The 21,341-nt window shown below is 52.5% G+C and overlaps 1 protein-coding gene across 1 annotated transcript in view; it reads right to left on the reverse strand.

The window, feature by feature from the left end:
• Window positions 1-21,341, reverse strand: part of GRID1 (glutamate ionotropic receptor delta type subunit 1) — a 705,818-nt gene that overhangs the window by 486,368 nt on the left and 198,109 nt on the right. Inside the window, exon 4 of the mRNA XM_044239973.1 lies at window positions 22-227. Coding sequence (XP_044095908.1) covers window positions 22-227 — 206 coding nt within the window. The remainder of the gene's footprint in view (window positions 1-21; window positions 228-21,341) is intronic.

The following is a 21,341-nucleotide window of genomic DNA, read 5'->3' on the forward strand; positions in this document are numbered from 1 at the left end:
GCCCCAGGCCCCACCACCTACCTCGTTGATGAAGGAGTGGGCACCCTGTGGGCTGAGCAGGAGGATGGCGCGGCGTAGTGTGTCTCGGTAGCGGTTCAGCTCCTCCGTCTTCATGGTGGTGAAGAGGCTGGTGAACACGTGGCTAATGTTCTTGTCCACCTTTTGTAAAGAGACATCAAGGCCCAGCCGCGAGGCCTGATCCAGAAAGCTTTGGAGCCCACGGATATCTGAGCAGTGGAGAAAGGGGAGGAAAGAAGGATCTTTAAGCAGGAAGGATCTAACCCCAACGGCCCCCACTAGCTATGGGCCACTGCCATAAGCAGGGCGCATGTATGCCTCAGTGACCCCTGAACGGAAGTGGGAAAACCTGGACACATCTATTTGGCGGCAGCGTACAGCCCCAGGCAAAGGTCTCGCACCATGAGGAGCATGCTGTTTGTTCCAACAGGTCCTGTGGCCAGGAAGTCATTTGTGATGACCTTTCTCTCCCCACTGCTTCCACCCAATGAGAGTGAAACTTTTGGCAGCTCTATCCTCGACGCTATGTGCGGTGGTGGTCCCTGACCCTGGCCCCAGTTCCCTGCACCTTCCTCTGTGATCACAGCCTAGCAGGTGAGCTAAGGCCACTGGCCCCAACCTTGGCCCAGCTCCAATCCCGTGACTGAACACCCTGCCCTCACACCCCAGCCCTGAGGCTTGGGACCCTGTCCTGTTCCAGCAGCCTGATTTCCCCAGATGGAACCCCTCTTTCACTCTCTTTCCTGCTGGGGTGACCGCCCAAATCCAACCTGAACTTCACATCCTGACGGGTTCAAGGATGAGCACATGGTCCAAGATGGTCCACTAAACACCATCCTCAGACTCTGGAGAAGCACTTGGGAGAGAGTCCTGCTCTTTCCTCTGTGTCACTAAGAGGTCAGGATGTAAGGCAAGAAGGGAGCAGGGGGAGCTAGAATAAATTACTAGGGAATGAGCATTCAGAAGGTGCTTGGGGCCCAGTTCGACCACATATTAATGCAAACCCACTCCTGCGAGTACCAAGATGCTGACTTTTTAATTTAATTTAATTTTATTTTTAACGAGGGCCCCAATCTTCTCTCAGCCCTGCATGAGCCATCTGTCTGCTCCAAAGGGAGACCTCCCCAAGACGGGAGCCAACTCTGAGGCAAGCAGGTATGAAAGTCACACCTGGTTTCAGTGACGTCGGTGAAGTCTCTGTGCATTTGTGAGTCTGGCTTCTCTTGGATTTTTCTATGAGCCAAAGAATACCCTTTCCTGCCTGAGCCAACTGGAGCAGGATTTCTGTCACTTTTAGCCCAAAGTCTCAACCTAGAGGCCACGTTATCAAAGTCTGGGATGTCTCCTTCATCCGCCCATATGTGTATTCCAGCTCCCAAAGACATACTTGTACTGAGCAGCCCTCTCTCAAGGATACTCTGGGCCTGCCCCTGCCATGCAAGCTGCTCTCTCCCAGCCCATGGGCTGCCATAGGCATGCCCTGGCCCATCCAGTCCCCCAAAATCAAATTCACAGTAAACGCTGTTATTTCAACCAGACTGCTTCTGCCAACCCATTTCTCTCCCAGACTTTCCTTTCATGCCCATTACGCAAACTTCCTGAGTGTTCCAGGCACCGTGCAAGCTGCTGCAGTGGGCCCTCAGCTGCCCACCTCCCCAGGATGGCAGGATCACCAGTAAGTTTACTCCCAGCTGGACATAACAAGAGAGGTCAAGGAAAACCAAACACAGTGCGAGGGAGGAGGGCATGGCAGCCCTGAAGTGCTGGGGGAAAACATGCAGGGGGGCCCTGTTTCCCACCAGGGGGAAGTTGCAGAATACACTTTGAGCACTAGCTGTGGATTCCAACACTCAGAATTTAGGATGGCTCCTTAAACACTTGGGCAAATCTTCCAACCACTCTGTGCCTCCATTTGCTCATCTGTAAACTGGGGATCAAACTTTCCATGCCCAGCGTGGAGCCTGATGTGGGGATGGATCTCACGACCCTGAGGTCACAGCCTGAGCTGAAGTCAAGAGTCGGAAACTCAACTGAGTGACCCAGGGGCTCCCCTATGGGTTTTAAGACAGAAGCCCTGTTTTTTCACGGAAACAGTCATAAGGTATATGAGATACAGGCGTCTGATAAGCTCACTCTGTCAATCATTGCTGAGAAACAAACCGACCCCACACTTAACGACCTAGAACAATAGTCATTTATTATTTGTTGAGTCTGTAGATCAACTGGGCAGTTCTGTTCTAGGCTCACCCGTGCCCCTGGAGGCGGCTGACATGTCACTGGAGGCCTGCCTGATGGTCCACACATGTCCACGTCCCTCCGGCAGGCCAGCTCAGGGATGTTCCCATGGTAGGGGCAGAATGCACAGACATCTACTCAGATCTCTGCTGACACCAAGTCACAACCATCTCGTAGGTCAAAGGAGGTCACGTGTCCCAGAGCAGGAGCTCAAAGGGTCTTCAAAGGGACATGGCAATTGGCATGGGAGTAGGGAGGCTATTACAAGGGACCTGAAGGCAGCTAAACCCCCTTATTTGGGAACACCATTTACACCACACTGGTTAAAAGACAGCTTCTCGGGCAGTACCAGGCACTTGAACTTTCTGCAAGGATCCATCATATATGATGTACATCTGCCCAGTATGATAGCCACTAGCCAGATGTGGTGGCTAGGTACCTAAAATGCAACTAGTGTGAGTGAGAAACGGAGGTGTCATTTTATTTAATTTTGATGAACTAAAGTTTAAATGTAAACAGCCATATGTGGCTAGTGGCTGCTGTACTGGGGAGCCCATATCGAGGGGGAGGCCATCCTGGGCACAGATGGAAAGCTGCTGCCTGCCCAACAAGAGGAGGGGCTGCTGGGCATGGGTGCCTGCTTGGCGCTGAGACATTCAAGCGTATTACTGGCAGGTGTGAGTTATGCTGTGCTCAGGAGAGGGAGTGGCTGGGGTTGACACCAGCTCTGAGTTGCTTTAGTTGGCTGTCCCCTCCCCCTGTTGCACTTCTGTCCCCCAAGCCATCCATGCATGTCTGCTCTGCCATTCCCTCTGTTTGGCTAGAAAGCTCTGAAGAACCTCTCCAATCTTTCAAGGCTTTGGAGTAACAGGTCTCTAGGGGCCCGAGCAGGCTGTGGGGACTGCAGAGCCTCTCTGGGAATCCAAGGGGTGTTGACAGCCAGGGGCCTATATATGGGGAGCCCCTGGTGTTATGGGCAGGAACTACTTTGCAGCTTCAGGGGAGGGAGAGATAGGTGGGGGCTTGGTGGAAAAAGCCTGTCCTGCTGTTCTGTACCTGGGACCTTTCCCCGTCTGAGCTGCCAGGCAAGCAGCTCTGCGTAAACGTCTGTGCGCCAGGGGCCAGGTCGCCAATGGGCGAAGCTGGCCAAGGTCAGTGCTGCACTTGAATACCAGTGCCATGGGACTGAATCTTGGTCATGCATTTGCCATCTCTAGAAGGATGCTCAGGGCTCTCACCAGGCACCACGATGCCCTCCCCATCCCCATGAGCTACGAGGAGGTTGGGTCTCTGGGCCTCCCACACAAAGAGCCCCACACACAGCTCCCCCATGGCACCACCCATGTGGGTTTGAGCAGGAGCCAGTTTGGGCAAGGTCACTGGTGGGCAATGAGATCTCATCCCTTCACACAGGCACCCACGGTCCTCACTGCCCCACGGCTTTGATCTGACCCAGATCGGAGCATGACTGACAGGACAGTGAGGGCTGACAGGACGGTGAGAGCTGACTGGGACAGGCATGAAGGGGGCACATCTACTAGCTCCTCCTCTTCAGGCACCTCACAAGGCCATCACGAGTCCTTGTAGTGGCCGAGACGAGCCACGTCTGCAGGGGCATGCTTGCTGTGCTTTCCCCCAAACACGTGCACACTGAGGGCTCCAATGTCGCTCTGTGACTGCCCCCTTGCTGCCTGAGTCTGACCGGCTCCAGGGATCTCACACATCCTGCAGGCATGGCCGGCCCTCCCAAAGTGGGGGAGAAGTCCCCTGAGGTCCCCTCCCTGAGGTCCCCCTGCCTAAAATAGGATGGTCTTACTTTCTCAGGGGATAGGAGGCGCCATGGCATGCAGGTCACTGCCCGGGACCCACAATACACACAAACAGGCACACACGGAGAACACAAGCCATCAGAGCTCCCCCCCACCCTATTAACTGCTCTGTCTCTGCCTTCTGGTCTGGGAAGCCCCTGATGGGACTGAGCCATCAGAAAGAGTTTAAGCTCCCTGTCAGCGGCTGGCTCCCCACACCTGGAGGGAGCAGTAGGGGCTTAAGGCAGCGCTCCCAAGGGACCACAGCCCCTGGCTACAACCGCAGGCTTCCACTGAGCTGAAAAGGTCAGCTCTCAGCCTCCAAAGCTCTTATTCAGCTGCACATGGGGTAGGCTGGGGGCAATGTAACAGTGGAGAGCTCATGCTAACTTTGTAGCCCTCCTGGCATTCCCCTGGAATTGGCCCAGGAAGATCACTTCTCCAACAAAAAAGAGAAGTGACGGGGTTTGCAAGGACCTTTACCCGCTTCTCCCCCAGGAAATCCAGCTGTCTACTGCCACTCCCCAGGAAGGAAGATTTCTCCAAGAAGGTAGACTAGGAACAGAGCTGACACTACTCCCTTGGGCAGCAGAATGGGCACCCCAGGAGCCCCTTGGCCCCCATGGAGTTCTGGGCCTTGGCCCAAGCCCTCCTCTACAAGCATCTTGTGCATCCTAGTAACCTAGCCGAGGCACCCCTGCTGGTGCAGCTCCCCCAACCAGACACATTCCCACTGGGAAAGGAGCTGATGGCATCACATCCCCAGCCCCAACCCAGGAAGAGCAGGAGGAGACAAATGGCCCACAGCTCTCCAAGGCTGCAAGGGGAGAAATGAGCCACGGAAAAGGGCATTTAGTCATACTTGGGAACAGGGAGAGGCTCCAAGGAGAGACATCCTGCTCCCCAGAAAAAAGCAGAAGTTCAGGTTACATGGGCAATGTGATATGATGGTATCCAGCATAGGCCTCAGTTTCCCTGGTCCACCCTCTGGGCCCTCAAGGGATCTGGTTTCCAGAAATCTTTCTAACACCTGAACCTGACAAAGCCATCCAGTGGACACTTACTCCTTCCTTCTTCTCTCCTATATTCACTGAGAGCTTTCTCTCTGTTTGTCCCTCTCTAAGGTGCTGGGAACCGAGAATGACTGAGCCCATGGTACTCCTGCTGTCACGGAACTTCCATTTCAGGGGTTGGAGAACAGAGCAGAACAAATAAACACCATGCTATACAGATCATTTCCAGCAGTGATAAGAGCACTGAAGAAAATAGATGTTGGGCTAGAGGACCTGCAGGAGGTAGGGGTGGGAAAAACCTTTGTGAAGAGTGTCCATGAGAAGAACTCAACTCTGGAAACCTCTCAGAGAAGAACACGAAAGACAGAAGAAATGGCACATAGAAAGTTCCAGAATGAGGTATCTGTGACACCAGAGGAAGAAGACCTTGCTCACCGCCATGATGGGGACCAAGAATAGCAAAGACCAAGCAGCCTGAACTGTGGAGCTATGAGGGAAGGAAGCTGGAGTCCATGGACACCAGGAAGTGCCTAGCACAAGTGGAGGAGGGAAGGACACAGGTCCCAGGTTCCCGAGCCCTGGACCTCCTCCCCTAGTAGACCAGCTTCCTAACTCAAGACCCAAGCACCCTATGGCACTTCCTCAACACTCACCTCTCCGCCCACGGCCACCCACACCATGCTGCTCTAAAACTCACACCAAAGTCATCAACAAATAGGGGTCCTCCTCTCTCTTCATTCTTCATGAGTTCTCTGGCATACCCAGCCCAGGGCCACCGGTCCTCGAAGGTCTCTCCTCCCTGACCCTCCAGACAGTATGTGCTCCTTCTGCTCCTATTCCCCAGCCCCCCTCACTCTCACCCTCCTCCACCCCCCAAACACACACACTACTGTCCCATTCCCAGCTACTCCTGGGCTTCCCTCTGGCATGGCCCAATGGTCAGTCGGGCAGGAAGAACATCAACCTCAGACCCTAGCTCATCTCCACAACCCCCTCCCAGGTCCAGGCACCATCAGTGCCTCACTGGGACTTCTGTCACAGCTTCCCCTGAGGTTCCCCCTGACTCTGGGGTTCTCCCCTCTAATGCCTTCTGCCAGGATGGCTTCTAAGTTCATCTGTTCACAATAGAGCCCTCCTCTAAAACTTTCCATAAATAACACAAGTCGATTTTAAAGTTGCCAAGACATGAACATCCTCAAAAACATCAATCAATCACAAACAAACCAGATACCTTCTAGAGACTTTATTATCATACATAAATAAACTCCATACATCTTAGCCCGTACATAAGGGGCTATCTGGTCCTAAGAGCTTTGTCTATTTTGCTTTTGTATGTCTAGCACCTACTCTTGCCATCACCACCACCAGAAACCATGCACCTGAACTCCAAAAGGAGAAGCAGCTCTTTGACCTTCCCCGGACATTCCACAAACACACACACATGCACACACATGCAAGCACGCATGTATGTACCACATACACAACCCACGTACACACATATGCACACACACACCAAGCCACACACACGCATACCCCACACATACCCACAAGTGCATACCCTCTGCCTGGATGCTCCCAATCTGAAATTTACACAGCCCCACCCCCACATCAAGACCCAGCTGAAGTCACACCTCCCCTCAAGCTCTCTCAGGGTTTCAAAATTCACGGACATGGGAAGTGGGAACTACGTGTTTCTTGTTTCTCTCTCCAATCCCCAGGTTCAGTGCCTAGCACAGGGTCAGGGACAGCAAAAGGGTGTGAAATCAAACCGAACCAAAGCAAGAGCCCGCCTGCAACTCAGCATGACTTCAGTAACTGCACATTGTCATGTATTTGATGGAAGCAGGGCTGTTACAGGCAAGGAATTGAAATCCAGCAAAAGTTCTTTTTCAAAATCTAAGGCTATAGCTGTGGCTATCCCACTACTCCTGAAGGAAAAAAAAGAAAGAAAAAAGAAAAGAAAAAAAACAGAATAGTCGTGGGTATTTTAAATACTTTCTTTGTGAAAAGTAATTGAAACGAAAGAACACATTTCAAATTGCTTCCCCTACTATTTTCAATTTCCGAGAAAGGTCCAAGCACTGAGAGTACTTACGAAGAATATCTTACCATCTGTAATACACATATACGTATAAGCCTGCTAACTCACACCCAGGAGAAGTTCACAGCTAGAAGTGTTTAGGGATTGCTGGCAAATTTTCCGTAAGCTGAGACACAACTCTGATTCTAGGGACTTTTTAAAAAACTTCTTTCTTATCTGGCCCCCAAATAGACGTTTCAAATTTCTTCTAAGATACAGTTTATCCTAAGTTCACTCCCAAGACCCGTCCCCAGGCTCCTCTTATCATTCGCGACCCATCTCTCCCCCAACTACCAACCCAAAATGCCACCTGCACCTTTGTCTCTGGCACAGAAGAGCTACAGAAATGGCTGTAATGGAGACGGGGACTTCAGGTGAGGGAGCATCCAACGTTTCCAAGAGAAAAGATCACAAAAATCTACCGGCTGTGGCTCCAGTCAGAAGTAATACCCCTTCCCTCCAAATCCACTGGGGGCCTCCCTCAGTTGCCCCGTTATGCATTTCCTGCCTGCCTGTCTGGCTGCCTTCCTCCCTCCACCCCTCCCTCTCTTCAGCCATCCATCCCTCCTCTCTCTCTCCTTCCATCCCTCCCCCTTCCTTTCCTTCCCTCCCCTCCCTCCCTCCTTGCATCCTTCCTTTTCATCCTGTCTTTCTTCCATCCTCAAATATTTCCTAGTTCTGTTCTGGGCCAGGCCAGAGGCTGGGCACCGGAGCAACAGCACTGTAACACTTCACAGCCCCGTCCTCAAGGAGCACTCAGTCCTGCAGCTAAGACTGAGCCGGAAGCAGAAAGGGGCTCCCCTCCTCCATTTACTGAGCATCTCCAACGACATGCCAGAATGTGTTCCGTTTGCAGACTGCATTTCATGGATGAATTAATTCATTGCAGTCGATCTATGTAGGTGTGATTTAAAAAAAAAAAATCTCCATGGGAGTCAGGCAGGCACAAAGCAGGCCCTCAAGAGTTCAGCAAAGGGAGGAAGTGGAGGTGGCACACCCAGCCAGCTCTCAGTAGAAAAGGAAGCAGCAGGTCTGTCCGCATCATGGGGTGATGATGTCCCTGACAGCAGACACCCCCAGGGCCCAGGCAGGGGCCAGCTTCCAGGGAGCAGGAAGACGGTCACATGATGTCCCACAGTCCTCAGCGGCACAATGCCACCACTCCCTGCCTTCTTGCTGAGGGTCTTGTGTGGGAGGCAGACCCTCCCCACCCCACCCCTCCTCCTGGTCACAATCTCAAGGGCCCAGACACCAATCATAGCCAACCTGGCCCCAGGAGGCCTCCAGAGTGAGCTCTCATCCCCAAGCCCCCCAAAATGCACAGCTTCCTATATTAAACATGACTTTTCTTTTCTGTATTCTGAGGCTGTGACACCCAGGGCCTTGCTGACCCCAGAGGGACCACCCCTAGCAAGGTGAGCCAATCCCTAGGGGTAGGAATCCAACCTTCCATGTGCAAATGTGCCCCTCCACAGCCCAAACCCAACACTTTCTCAATCAGGTTCTCACACTTTGGGTACTCTAATCACCCCCAGAGAACCAGGTACCAGAAGACCAGAGACAGCCCTGTGCCCCAGAGTCTGCTGAACTTACTCAAATGAGCTAATCCTAAACCCCTTTACTCCATCTCACCCTTCTTTTCCTACAGAAGTCACACGAAGGGCTCCTGCCCACAGCTCCCCTTCTCCTTCTGCCTCCTGAGTGCCCCAGGTGCTACCCTTGGTGACCCTCATGGCACAGTGTGCCACCACCTCCAGAGAACTGTGAACTCCCTTCCAACAGCCATCATTGGCATTTGTTGGCCTTGCCACACCTGAATAATTGTACAACACCTGCTCCAGAGTGGAATCTGGGTACAGCTTGGGGACAAACCCAGAGAAGCAGCCCCATTGGCTACACTCCCTTAGGAACACAGAATAAGCACAGGCCTGGGTTCCAATCCCACCACACACTAGCCAGGCGAGCTCAGGAAGCCCCTCCCTGAACCCATGTCTTCATCTGCAGAACAGAGCCAAGCCCCGCCCTCCTCAAAGGAGCACCAAGGTCCTTGTGTAAGGGGCGCGCATTTCTGCGAGTATATGCAACACAGATGTGCAGTGGCTGTCGGCCGCCTTCCAACCGCCTCATCAGCACCAGGAATGACCCCAAAAGGGTTCCCAAATGAACAAATCATCCCTCTTTCCCTAGAGACTCATCAAGAAGGGAGGTGCCATTCAGATGGCATAAAGGAGCACTGAAAGGCTCAGCTCTCCCTTCTGCGGTAATTCCAAAGTCGCCAAACGGCTGAAGGAAATGGTCTGCCAGTGAGCACTCTCTGAGAAAGAGATCAAATTTCTGCCCATGAGAGGGGCCCCTGATATCCAAGAGCCTTCAGCTCCAACAGGTTTCAAAACCATCCAGGAAGCCATCCAACAGCAGATGGCAGAAAGGGGAATGGGTGTTCTGGATAAACCCTGGGGAGCGTGTCCATGGGGCATGCGCACACACGTGGAATTGCAGACACAGGGGTCCATGAGCGAGCCCTACCCACACCTCTCGCCTGGGCCCCAGCAACGGAGGGCAGCATCCATTTCTCACCAAGCTCTGTTCCTTGCCATTTGAAAAACAAATATAAGGGAAAAACATTTTAAATAATCAGGCTGGTAGATCGAGATTAAAAACAATTTAAAATAAACATCTACTCTGGCACTTTGGAAAAAACATACCACGCTGCATTAAGTGCTTTGAATTAAGTAAATTACACCAAGTAACTAATTTACATAATGATCAAAATTTGCATTTTACACATGTTATGATGAAAATGGGTTTATAAAATAATTCTTCACCAACTTCTGCTCCAAGTTCAGTTCCAGTATGTGGATAAAATTCTGTTGGTGCTGATCTGCTACTGTGTTTCATGTTTCAAATCTCTGGCTCCTTCAGTATTTTTTTATAATCTGGCAGGTCCCTTATTCCTCCTGTAGTAAATTGTCCCTTTGATTTGCAATCCCCTTCCATCAGCTGAGTGAGGTCATATTTTTAAAGAATTTGTAATAAACTAATCCTTCTTAGAATTTTCACAAATAAAGTTTGATGTTCCTGTCACTTTCTACTTACAAGGTATTTGCTATGGATTTTAGCAATTCTCCTTCAAGATTTGTAGGGCTGATTTGCAAAGTCCTGCAGTTTTCCAGGGTAAGGAATCAAAAGGCATTTCTCAACAGGCTTCTTTCTGGAGCCAACAGGTGCATCAGGAGGGAAGCAAAACCCCAAAGGACATATCCACAAGGCCCTCAACAGATTGGCTGTCAGCCTCAATAGGCCGCCCCATATCTTCAGGTCCCTCGGACCTGGGAGACAGGCCCAGAGCTGTAACTCCCTTTCCCAGAGCCACTGGACACTTAGATGCTTCATGTCTTTTCTCCTCCACAACCTGTAAGGAAGGCGTAACTATCCCATTTCACAGATGAGAAAACTGAAGCCAGGGAAGTTGGGTCCCTCCAGCAACACCACACGGTCCACAAGAGAAACAGCCCACATCGGGGCTTTGAGAAAGTTCTGGATATTTTCCTGGACTTCTCTCCAATTGAAGTAGGATCCCAAAGCAAATCTAGGAAAATTTACTTCCGAATGTGGACCCAGGTTTAACGCCACAGAGGAAAGTCCTGCCACGGTATGGCGGGATGGCCGCCATATGCAACGAAGATAACGTAACAGCACGTGCCGATTACAGTCGAACGGTGCGAGGCACAACACTAAACGTCCTGCGTGTATTGTCCCTTGATCACCATGAGGCCCTGATGTCATCCAGCCAGTCGGAGGGAAGACTAGGGTTCAAATCCAGGCCTCTCTCCCGACATTTGCCAAGCAGTCAGAGACGCCTGGAGAGGGATGAGAAGGATGCAGAGCAGTGCCCCCACCTGTGTGCAGATGCTGGGTTGGATGCCTGACACACGCTTCACCTGAACCTGGAGCACCCCCAGGAATCACCAGCTTGTGCCCATTTCACAGATAAGTTCTAGGCTCAGAACAGGGCTGAGATTCAATTCCAGATTCATTTACTGTCAGAGGCTATCTTCGCTGTGCCAAACCAGGTCATGGGACCTACTGGGAGAGGCCAGAGCCTCCCCCGACCCCAGCCAGGCCTACGGAACAGCCGCCCAAGGCATATAGAGCTTCAGAGAGACCACACAGCATGCTGGTCGGGTGCCAGGGTCTAGCTTTTAAGAAGGGCAAGAAGTGAAAATGGGATGCATGACATACCCGCTATTAATCTGCAATCAGTATTAATAACCAGCATTACACAGTGAAAAGCAGCATCTTCATTTATTCCGTAAATTACCACTCCGAGGAAAAGCCCACTCTCCTGGAAACAGCAGCCTCAACCGGTCTGACTTGGAAGCAACCCTGGGCTGGGCTCCCCATCTGCAGACCTGCTTGGGGGATGCCCAGGGCCGCCGCCTGCTGACCTGGCTCACCCCAAGCTCACCCCAGGACCAGCAGCAGCCTCCCACTTCCCTGTGACAGGGCTGTGCGGCTGGTCCCCACATGCACCTCACTCTCTCAGGCTTTCTCCAAGCTTGAGTCTGGTGCCCACACCTTGCCATGTCCACCGTGAAGGCTAAAGAGATGGAGAAAACAAGGAGCTCAATGGAATCAGACTAGTGATGCTCAAAGATGTGCTAGGACCCATGGTAAGTCCCAAGGAAGGAGCCACTTTGCCTCGACACAGAGGCTGAACTGCAGGAGGCAGCAGACTTTTCTGTGTTGACAAGAGAGGGAAAAGTACTCCAGGCCAAAGAAACAATAGGGTCAAAGGCCTCACCGAATCTAACAGCCCACCTGCAGGGCCTGCTGATGGCTCTGTGTGGCCAGGACAGGAACGTGGCCTTGTGTGTCCCCAAGGAGGGTGGCCATCATGACATTCTTGGGACTGGCCAGAAAGCAGTAGGAAGAGCAGAGTGGCCTGCAGGTCAACTGAGACCAGGGCCTGTGGCCCCAGCCACACCAACTCCAGCCCTCCTACCCACTCCATGCCACATCTCTGGGGCACAGGAAGGACCAAGGGGTAGCAGAGTCAGCCCTGGAGTTAGTTCAGAGCCCCAGTGTGCACCTGAGTGCCCTTCCTGGCCAGAGCCGCACGGCCTGAGCAGCCACTATACCCCTCTTGGGGGGCCTTTTCAAGACAGGGCTGTGGCTCCCAAGCAGGAGAAGGATGGGCCCTGGGGTCCGACACCAGGAGACAGACCCATCTGTACCCAGACAGATACAGACTTGTATCTGTCTCCTCGGCTCTTGGAGCCTCAGATGCCCCCTCTGTAAAATGGGCAGGATGACAATTCTGATGTGGTACTGTTGTGGGGAACAAAGGTATGACAAACACAAAGCACCGGGGCAAAGTCCAAGTGTGGGGAAGGCTGGGCATGATAAGCCCACCTGTCTGGCGACACCCACCCCCACCTTCACCCCGCCCCCCAACACCCCACCAACCCCGGGCGCAGAAAGCCTCTGTCTTCAGGGCTCTCTGTTGACCTTATGACAAATGTTCTTTTACTTACGTATTTAATTTACATAATTACTCTCTGATATTTACTCAGATTTAATTTGTTTCCTTTGGAACTTGCCTTTGAAGAAGCAGCGCCAACCAGAGCCAGGAGGGAAGTACAGCCACGGGCCCATGGATGCCACCATCCCGCTCCAGGGGCCTCCAAATGCCGCCTCTACAGAAGGACCCAGCTCTGCCCAGACGCTGGCGCCATACACAGAGCCTCACAGCTCCCTAGGCCAGATGGGGCCAGGCTGCGGTGGACTGCTGCCCCCAAAGCAAAAGGGAAGGACGCAGAAACACCTGTCGCAGGAACGACTGTCTGGCCCCAGAGTGAAGTGTGGGCGGTGCCGGGTAGGAGGGCAGGAGGCTCTGCTCAGGGGGTGCTGGGCAAGGCGCTGAGCTAGAGTCAGGGGGCAGTGGGGGCAGTGGAGGCCCCACCAGGGCCCTCTTGGTGCAGACAGATTAGGTCCCGGTGTCATGCAGAGGAAGCCAGACTCCAAGGCAGGGCAGAGCACAGAAGGCAGTATAGACAAAGCACAGGGTGGAAGAAAGGGTTTGATTTTCAAAAATTCATTTGGCAGTTCTGGAAGAGAGGGCATGGACCTGGAGGACAGAGGTCCAGAGCCCATCAAAAGCCCATGCCATGGCCCAGGCAGGACCCAAGGGAGCCTGAATATGTCGGGGCAACAGAACGGAGAAGAGGGCCTTTGGCTGCAGAGAAGAAAGGCAAGGGAGGAATAAGGGGTGGCACAGCCCAGAGGAAGCCTGCTGGAGCTGGTGGATAGGCAGCAACAGGAGGGGGCAGAGAGGGCAGGAGGCTCAACCCTGGCCAGATGGCCACACACAGACCCTGGCCTCTGCTGGGTATGCAGGAACCCCTTCCTCCCTTCCACCCACACACACGCACACCCTCACATACACTTGATATGCCCACTCACAATCAGGTACACTCACATTTGGACTCATACCTTCATGCACACACTTGCTCTCACACGTAGACTCACTTGCAGGCTCACACATTTGTTCACACACAGGCTCACTCACACTGGTGTGCTGGAACCAGCTAGTGCCCCCTGATGAGAGCCTGCCTGTTGTTAAATTTTCAATTGTGTGAGCCAGGTATTAAACACAGCCACTACTGATTAAATGATGCAAACTTATAATTGAGCAAATTATATTACAAACCGAACTGATGACTACACAAGCTCATGACTTCCTAATTCTTTGCTGTGTTTTAGTATTACTTACGTTCCTGACGCCTGTGATACCTGAACATTAAGCATTCCCAACTCAACGCTCTGTGATACCAAGACACCCAGAATCGCCTCACTGGGGGCACTAACACCCCAGAAACCAGCAGAGTGGTAAATCAGAGCTTCCTGTTTTCTCAGAGAGCGGCTTGGTAAGCTCTGAGCAGCACATCCCTGCTCACCCAGCTCACACTCACTTGGCCCACTCACCAGCACACACGCTCCCACACCTACACCCACACTTCCCATTCACACACACACTCCCACCCACACCCACTCCCACAGCAGTACTCGACACACACACAGACATGAGCACACACATGCGTGCATACACACTCACACACACAGGGCACTCCCCACCTTGTCCACACGCACCAGCACATCATCTCCCCTAGTGTCACTTGTGGAAGGTCAGAAACCACTCCTATGCCCACGCCCACATGAGAACAGAGGCTGCTCTGGGAATGAAGGAACAGCAGACCCTACAGGCCCAGCCTCCCCCAGTCTCCCTGGGCCAGGAGCAGATGCCCCCAGAAGGTGTCCAAGCTGTGACTCCCTCATGCCGCCTGGCAAGTAGAGGCTCAGCAGCTCACTCTGGTGCCTCACTTTAGTGACTGCAAGCAAGATGATGGCATCACCAGCTGATGGTCAGGGAAAGCTAGGGGCCCTGCAAGGAGGGATGGCATGGCCAGATACCCCAACCCAGACAGCCAGACCATTCTGGGAGCAAATGCAAGGGGCCAGGGCCCTCTGTAGCCCCACATAACCCCGCTTGCAAAACACATCTGCCAAATCCCAAAATTAAACCCACATCTATATTAATTAAGAGCCAGCATCCGCAGGCCTGATAGGACTGTCGGCCCATCCATCACAAGCTCGTTAACTCCTGCCAGGGCCTCTCAGGCCAGATTACAAATGGGATTCAGAGTGGGGGCCAGGGGAGGCAAGGTATTATCCTGAAATATAACTTGAACTTTCCTTCCAAAATACCATCCTTGGGCTGGTCCATCGCACTTCCACACCCACTAGGGGACCACCACAGGCAAGGGCTAGACCACTGGGTCATCCATCACCAGCCGCCAGAAGGCCCTCGAAATGGCAGGGCAGCTCTAGAGCTCCAAGGAGGATGGGGACAATTGGACTGATAGTATGATCAATGCCAGTGGCGCAGGCCACAACAATGGGAGCATGGCTGCTAGGGTCAATGCCAACTCCACTCTTCTTCCCAAGAATAAACATCCCCACACCAGGAGTGCTGGATGGAGAAAAGGGGAGCAAAGCCCCAGCCAGGGAGCACCTTCTGTGTGTGATCCCCACATGCTCATGTCCATGCTCTCCTCACAGCCAGCCTGTGAAGGTAGCAGTAGATTTCCTGGTTTACAGATGAGAAACCTGGAACCCAGAGAGTTCTAGCTTACTTCCATCACTCAAGTAAGAAAGGCAGACCCAGGCAGATCTGACTATACCCCACTCTGCTAGCTCCAGGAGAGTGAACACAATGGAACCAGGATCCCCAAGGACCACAGTCCATGCATGTCCCATTCTCCTGAAGACCTGAACTTCCACCTGACCGTGGACTGGTCTCAATATCTAAGGGGGTCCCTCCCAGCAGCAGCAGGTATCTCTGGCCAGTGACCAGGGATCTTATGCACCAGTGTGTCCTGAGTACCACACAGAGAGCTTGGCAGAGAAGAGCAGCTCCATGAAGCCACATGCGGAAAATGTATAAATTAACTCATGAAAGGCCATCCTCCACCCAAAGGTGGATTCTAGGTCCAACAAGACCCCCCTGGATCGTGGCAGAAGCCCATGCTGGAGCTGGGTGGTGAAGTCAGAGTGGAAGGACTGGCAGGGTTAATCCCATTTTACAGATGGCCAAACTGAGACTCAAGAGAGGTTAAGTGCTAGAGCCATGATTCCAAAGTCTCTGCCCTTAGTCTCTGCTTTACAGGGACCTGTCTGCTATGCAAAAGCCCTTCGTTATTGATAGCCTCCTTGGCCTTCCAAGGCAATAATCAAAAACAAACCCACACTGTGCCCAGTGTCCTCCTCCAAGGCCAGCACCACAGGCTGGATTGTGCCCTGAGGCTAGGGACTGCCCCACAATGGCCCTGGAACCTGGCCACCCAAGCCTGACCTGAAGGTGCAACTCCTACATTACCAGGCCCCACAGGGCCAGCTCAGAGGCCAGCCTCTCCCCTGCCTGGCTGGTCCATGCCACTACCACGGCCATGCAGCCTGCACTTGGGACAGTAAACAGGCTCTTTCATAACCCACAGCTGCCTTTTCCCCAACTTTGCAAGGGCAACTGGAGATGCATGTTCTGATTCTGAGTCAGAGTTTTCATGGCGATCATAGTGATTTTCAGTTTAGGAGGAAATGAGCACCCCAGAAAGCATTTAGAATTAATCCTACCATTCTGGAATAGCAGTAAAAATCTATGTTAGAGATGAAATATTTGCAGTTTTTCACAAGCCCTGTCTCCAGGAGAAGAGAGTGATCCAATTGTCTACTCGCTGGCACGGGTTCCTGGGGGCAGTCGGAAGTGTCAAAGGTCCTGCAAAGCTCCCTCTGTTCATGGTCACTGCCTGTACCTTCCCTCTGACTGCATACATCAGGATGAGCGAGACACAAGTTAACAGCCCCCAGGAGTCTCTTGTGGGAGGGGGCTGGAGACTGCAGGAGAGAGGAGAGCCATTTGTCTCCTGCAGGGCGCAGCTGTGCAGCCCAGAGGAAGGACTGAGGTCCTCCTGCAAAGACTGCTGGCCTGGGGAAGACAGGAAGGCAGACAGGGAAACATCACGAAATGAGGATAGTGCAAGGTATTCAAGCACTTCCAAGTCTGCTGATGGGTAGGAACAAGCCCCCCAGACACCAAGCTCTGGACATTAGGCTCCTTCCTCCTGGAAATCAGGAGATCAAAAACCCTAAGATGCTATGCAACTGCCAGCCTACTAGCTCCTTGGCTATCAAGAGGTCAGGACCAGCCCAAGACTCAAGAAGGAGAGGGAGAGAGGGGCTCTAAAGCAATGGTGTTGTAAGCATAGCACCTGCAGCCATGGGGAGACTGGCTGTCCATAGAGCCTCCATTTCACTGAAATCTAAGACTCGGCTTCTGTCCAGGGTCCTGACTAGCCTCCCCTTTCCTCCTAGATGATACCACCCAGTCCTGTGGCTTCAAAGAGCAGCCACACCTGACGGATAGCATTACCCTGGAGTCGGCCAGGGTTTCCAGACTCCTTTCTCCACTTGGAAACAGGCAGTTCAAACAAAATCCAGCCCAGAGTGGACCTCTTGATTTTTCCATCAACCATCCCAATATCACAAACCACCCAGCGGCTCAGTCCAGAAGCCTGGTAGTCTCCCCCTTTCCTCACTCCTCACTATAATCCACAAGATACTTGAAACCCAGCCTCTCCCCTGCCTGGCTGGTCCATGCCATTACCTCTCCCAGACACTGTTCTGCCAGCCTCCTAGAGGGCCTCCCTGCCTCTACACCACAGACATGGACAGTGGTTTTTCTCTAAGCGTGAAGCAGACATTTCGCTGCCCAGCTCAAAAACCCACCCGTGGCCTGACAAGCATGCTTACAATGAAAGCCCAAGTCCTCACCCAGGACCTGAGACGCTCCACAGGGCACAGCCCCTGACCCAATCTCCCACCTAGCTTCCTTTTCTACCCCATTCCCTGCCTGCAGCCACGCAGACCTCCTCTCCCCTTGCTGAACACTCAGGGCTTCCTGCCACCTCAGGGACTTCACACCTGCTATTCCCTCACCTGGAAAGCCCTTCCCAGTTTTTCTCTTACTACCACCTTCAAAGCACCATGGTACCAATCCCAGTGTCGATTCCTGGGAGGGGTCTTCCTGGAGCTGCCTGGGGGCCCCTCTGTCAGCCACCTGTGACTCTGCCACATCCCTGCCCTCTTTTCATGACACCTAGCCTCTCCTAAGATGATCATCTTCACTAGTCAGTCCTCATGTCTCATCTGCCACTGTGTCCCCAGGACCCAGCGCAGTGCCTGGCATGGAGCAGTCACTTGACGGGGCATTAACGGAAAGCCCAGGTAAAAGTGAGGGGCAGCATCTGCTGTGGGAAGGGCCCAGGTTTGGAATTTGGCTACTTTGGGTTGGAAATCAGCTCAGCTTGGCCCCTCCTAGCCATGTGACCTTCAAACCTTTCAAAGCAGCAATTTTGTCATCTATAGGATGAGAATCAGTATATTTTGAGGAGTTGATGCCGGGATTAAATGAGATAGCAAGTGTAAGGTGCTTGGAACGAACTGAACCAACAGTCACTATTTTTATTAGTGACAATAACAGCAGATGTGAAAACACCTACGTGAAAGTGGGAATTGGAAAAATGGCATGTGAGCGGGGAAAGAGACGTGGAGATACACTGGGCATCCACCACACTGCTGACACTCTGCTGGCCTGGAAGAACCACCCAGATGAACAGGCATGAGCAGTGCCCTCAAGCGGCTGGGGCAGAAGCCAGATGTGAAAATGCTCAGTCCCGCGGCCAAGGTACTAACTACTTCAGAGCTACGCAAGTAGGGAGGAAGGGAAGGCGTGGGTGCACAGCTGGCTGTCTGTCACATACATATTCCTCTCCTTCTGGAAACGTCTTCCAGCCCTTGTTCTGGGGACTGTCTCCTTATTCTACCCCAGTCCTGCAGTTCTAACAGGAGCTGCCATCCAGAGCCCCCCACTCCCCGCACACTGGGTCAAGAGCCAGCAGTTCTCTCCTGATCCAGGCCAGGCAGAAACAGCCCATCCCCGACATTTTGCAAGCCAGAACTGAGAGAAGAGGGGTAAGCATTGTAATGGCAAAGCTTGCCACGTGAGCTCAGCAGGTGAGAGATGCCATGTTTCTTGCCATATGGAGGAAGCAAGGCTGAGGGAATTAGGCAGTGTGCAGATGGAGAAGCAAAGGGAAAAGGTGGGGAGAAAGCCCTGGCCACAGGAAAAAAAAAAAAAAAATGTGGCTTCTGCAATTATGGGAGCTGGCAAGTCTGAAATCCGTAGCGCAGACAGCAGGCTGGAAATCCTCAGGTAGGAGCAAGGCAGCAGTACTGAAGCAGAATTTCTTCTTCCTCGTGGAAAGTTGTGGTCTTAAGACTTTGCAACTGATTGGACGAGGCCCACCTTCACCTCTTTAATTTGAAGTCATCTGAGGGTAGACATTAATTCCATCTACAGAACCCCTTCACAGAGACACTTACGTGAGTGTCTGTCTCTGCTAGTTGACACATGAATCAAACCATGGCAGGCTTCCAGAAGAACGCCTTTGGGGAGGCAGGGAGGCAGGGAGGCCAGTAAATACCGAAGACACTTTCCAGACACTGGCTCCCAGGGCATATGGGTGCTTGGAGAAGGGGCAGGACTGTAGGAGAAGAAGCCATGTTCCTCCTTGCCTGGCGTGGATGGGCGGACATGACTGGGAAGGAACCAAAGCAAGGAAAGACTGAAATGTCAAGAAACAGAGAAACTGATATGAGGGGAAGGCCCCCCCAGTGGAGCCAAGAGGATGAGAGGCAGCAGGTTCTTTCAGGATCCACTGCATGAGGGTGATGGCCAAAATTTTCACAAGCAGCCCAGCTTGGACACAGATGCTGACCTGCCAGATCTGCTCCAAAGATTTACCATACCCTGCAAGGAGATCCAGTCACCCCAGCATGGGGACAAGAACACGGAAGTCCAGAGACACTGAGTGATGTCATCAGGGCCCCCACCACTGGGAAGCAGGGCTGTGGAACTTGATATAAGAGGGAAGGTGGAGCAGGAGGGGCAGATTCTAGGGGTTGCCTCCTACTTCTTGTTGGGACCCCTAACTCCCCCCCCCAAGGGTAGCCAACTGTAAGATCCTCTGCCTTCTCTCCTGCTGAGCTGGAAATCTCTCCCAAGGAAGAAGCATTCCACACAGATCTGAGCGGGACTCCATGCCCTGCAGGCGACCCCTGTCGGACAGCCCGGATGCACAGCAGGTCCTTCAAGGAACCCAGTGGCCCAGTTTAGAGGCCACATGGCAAGGAGATGACCAAGACCTGCCATGCTCAACGCTCTTCTCCTCAAAGCCACTAGCGGTGTTCCACCTGCATAAATTCCTCCAACAGCTCAGAGTCGGCATGTTTCCCAGTGATCTAAGTCCTTGGGCCTCCTCTGTTGTCCCCATGGAAGAAAGGAGGCTAAAAGGCCAGGGAGTGAATGTGAGGTTTCCCTGTTTAAGCTGGCATCTACTCCATTTAAAACATGTGAGTTGAGAGCAAGCAGTCAGGAAAGGCATCCGCCATTATCCTCCATCATTAGCAGTGGTGAGGAGAAGTATCCCGGGGTTGCGTGCCATGGACGGGCTCCCAGAGGTTCTGTATCCCAACTATTGGGTAACCTGTTTCTTTGTGACTCCCAGCTGCACCCACAGGCCAGCCGAGTGTCTCCCCAAGAGGGATACTATAGCCCCCAGAGCATGGATCAGGAAAGGCTAATAGCAACAGTCATCCCCAGGGGTTCATCCAAAGCAGAGAGCATTCTTGGGACTTGCTACTGTGTCATGTCATACCACCCCCAATTTATCCAGTGAGCTAAAGCAAATGCAGCTCACCAGTCCTCCCTTTGCCAGATTTATCCCCTGGCTACACCCCTGCTCACCAGCCTCAAAGGCCCCTAGTTCCTGTCCATTCCTGGACCTGAGCTGGAGCCTGAGTGTGTTGACCAAAGAAAGGCCTGGTCTTGGGAGTCAGACAGACCTGGGCCTCAATCTTGGCCTCACCGTCTAACAGCTAAGGTGCCTCTAACTTCTCTGAGCCTCAGTTTCCCTACCACTCAATCCACTGATTAAAATGAAAGAGAGAATCACATTATGGGGTGACTGGGAAGATTAAGTGAAAGATTAAGTGAAGATTAAGTGAAATGTCAAGCAGGTCGTGTTGGTGCCCAGCACACAGCAGCTACAATGGCCATCCTCAGAAATTCCCTACCGCAGACTCACCTTTCTCCTGACCTCACCCAGAAAGGCAAATAGGACTCGTTCCTGACTTTTTGGACTTTCACAGGCTCCCCCAGTCCCGATCTTTCCAAAGTCTCTCTGACCTGTAGAACTCAGCTCCAGCCCCACCTGAGATGACGGAAAGGAGTAACTGTGTGAAGTTGTAGAGATACAAGAAAGATGGGAAACTATTTGAGCAAATGCAAAGCAAAAATCAGGGTGCTCTTTCTCCCAGGCAGGCTGCGAGCCACAGGAGGACGGGGCATGGGTGATCCTCTGAGCACCAACAGCCACAAGTGACCACGGACCCCTTAAATGGCTAATCCAGTTGAGAAAGCCTGTGAGTATAAAACAGATATCGAATTTCAAAGGCTGAGTACAAAACAAAGAATATAAAATATTTCATTACTAATTTTTTCTGTTGATT

Source organism: Neovison vison, chromosome 2, assembly GCF_020171115.1.
Source record: "Neovison vison isolate M4711 chromosome 2, ASM_NN_V1, whole genome shotgun sequence".
Taxonomy (NCBI): Eukaryota; Metazoa; Chordata; class Mammalia; order Carnivora; family Mustelidae; genus Neogale; species Neogale vison.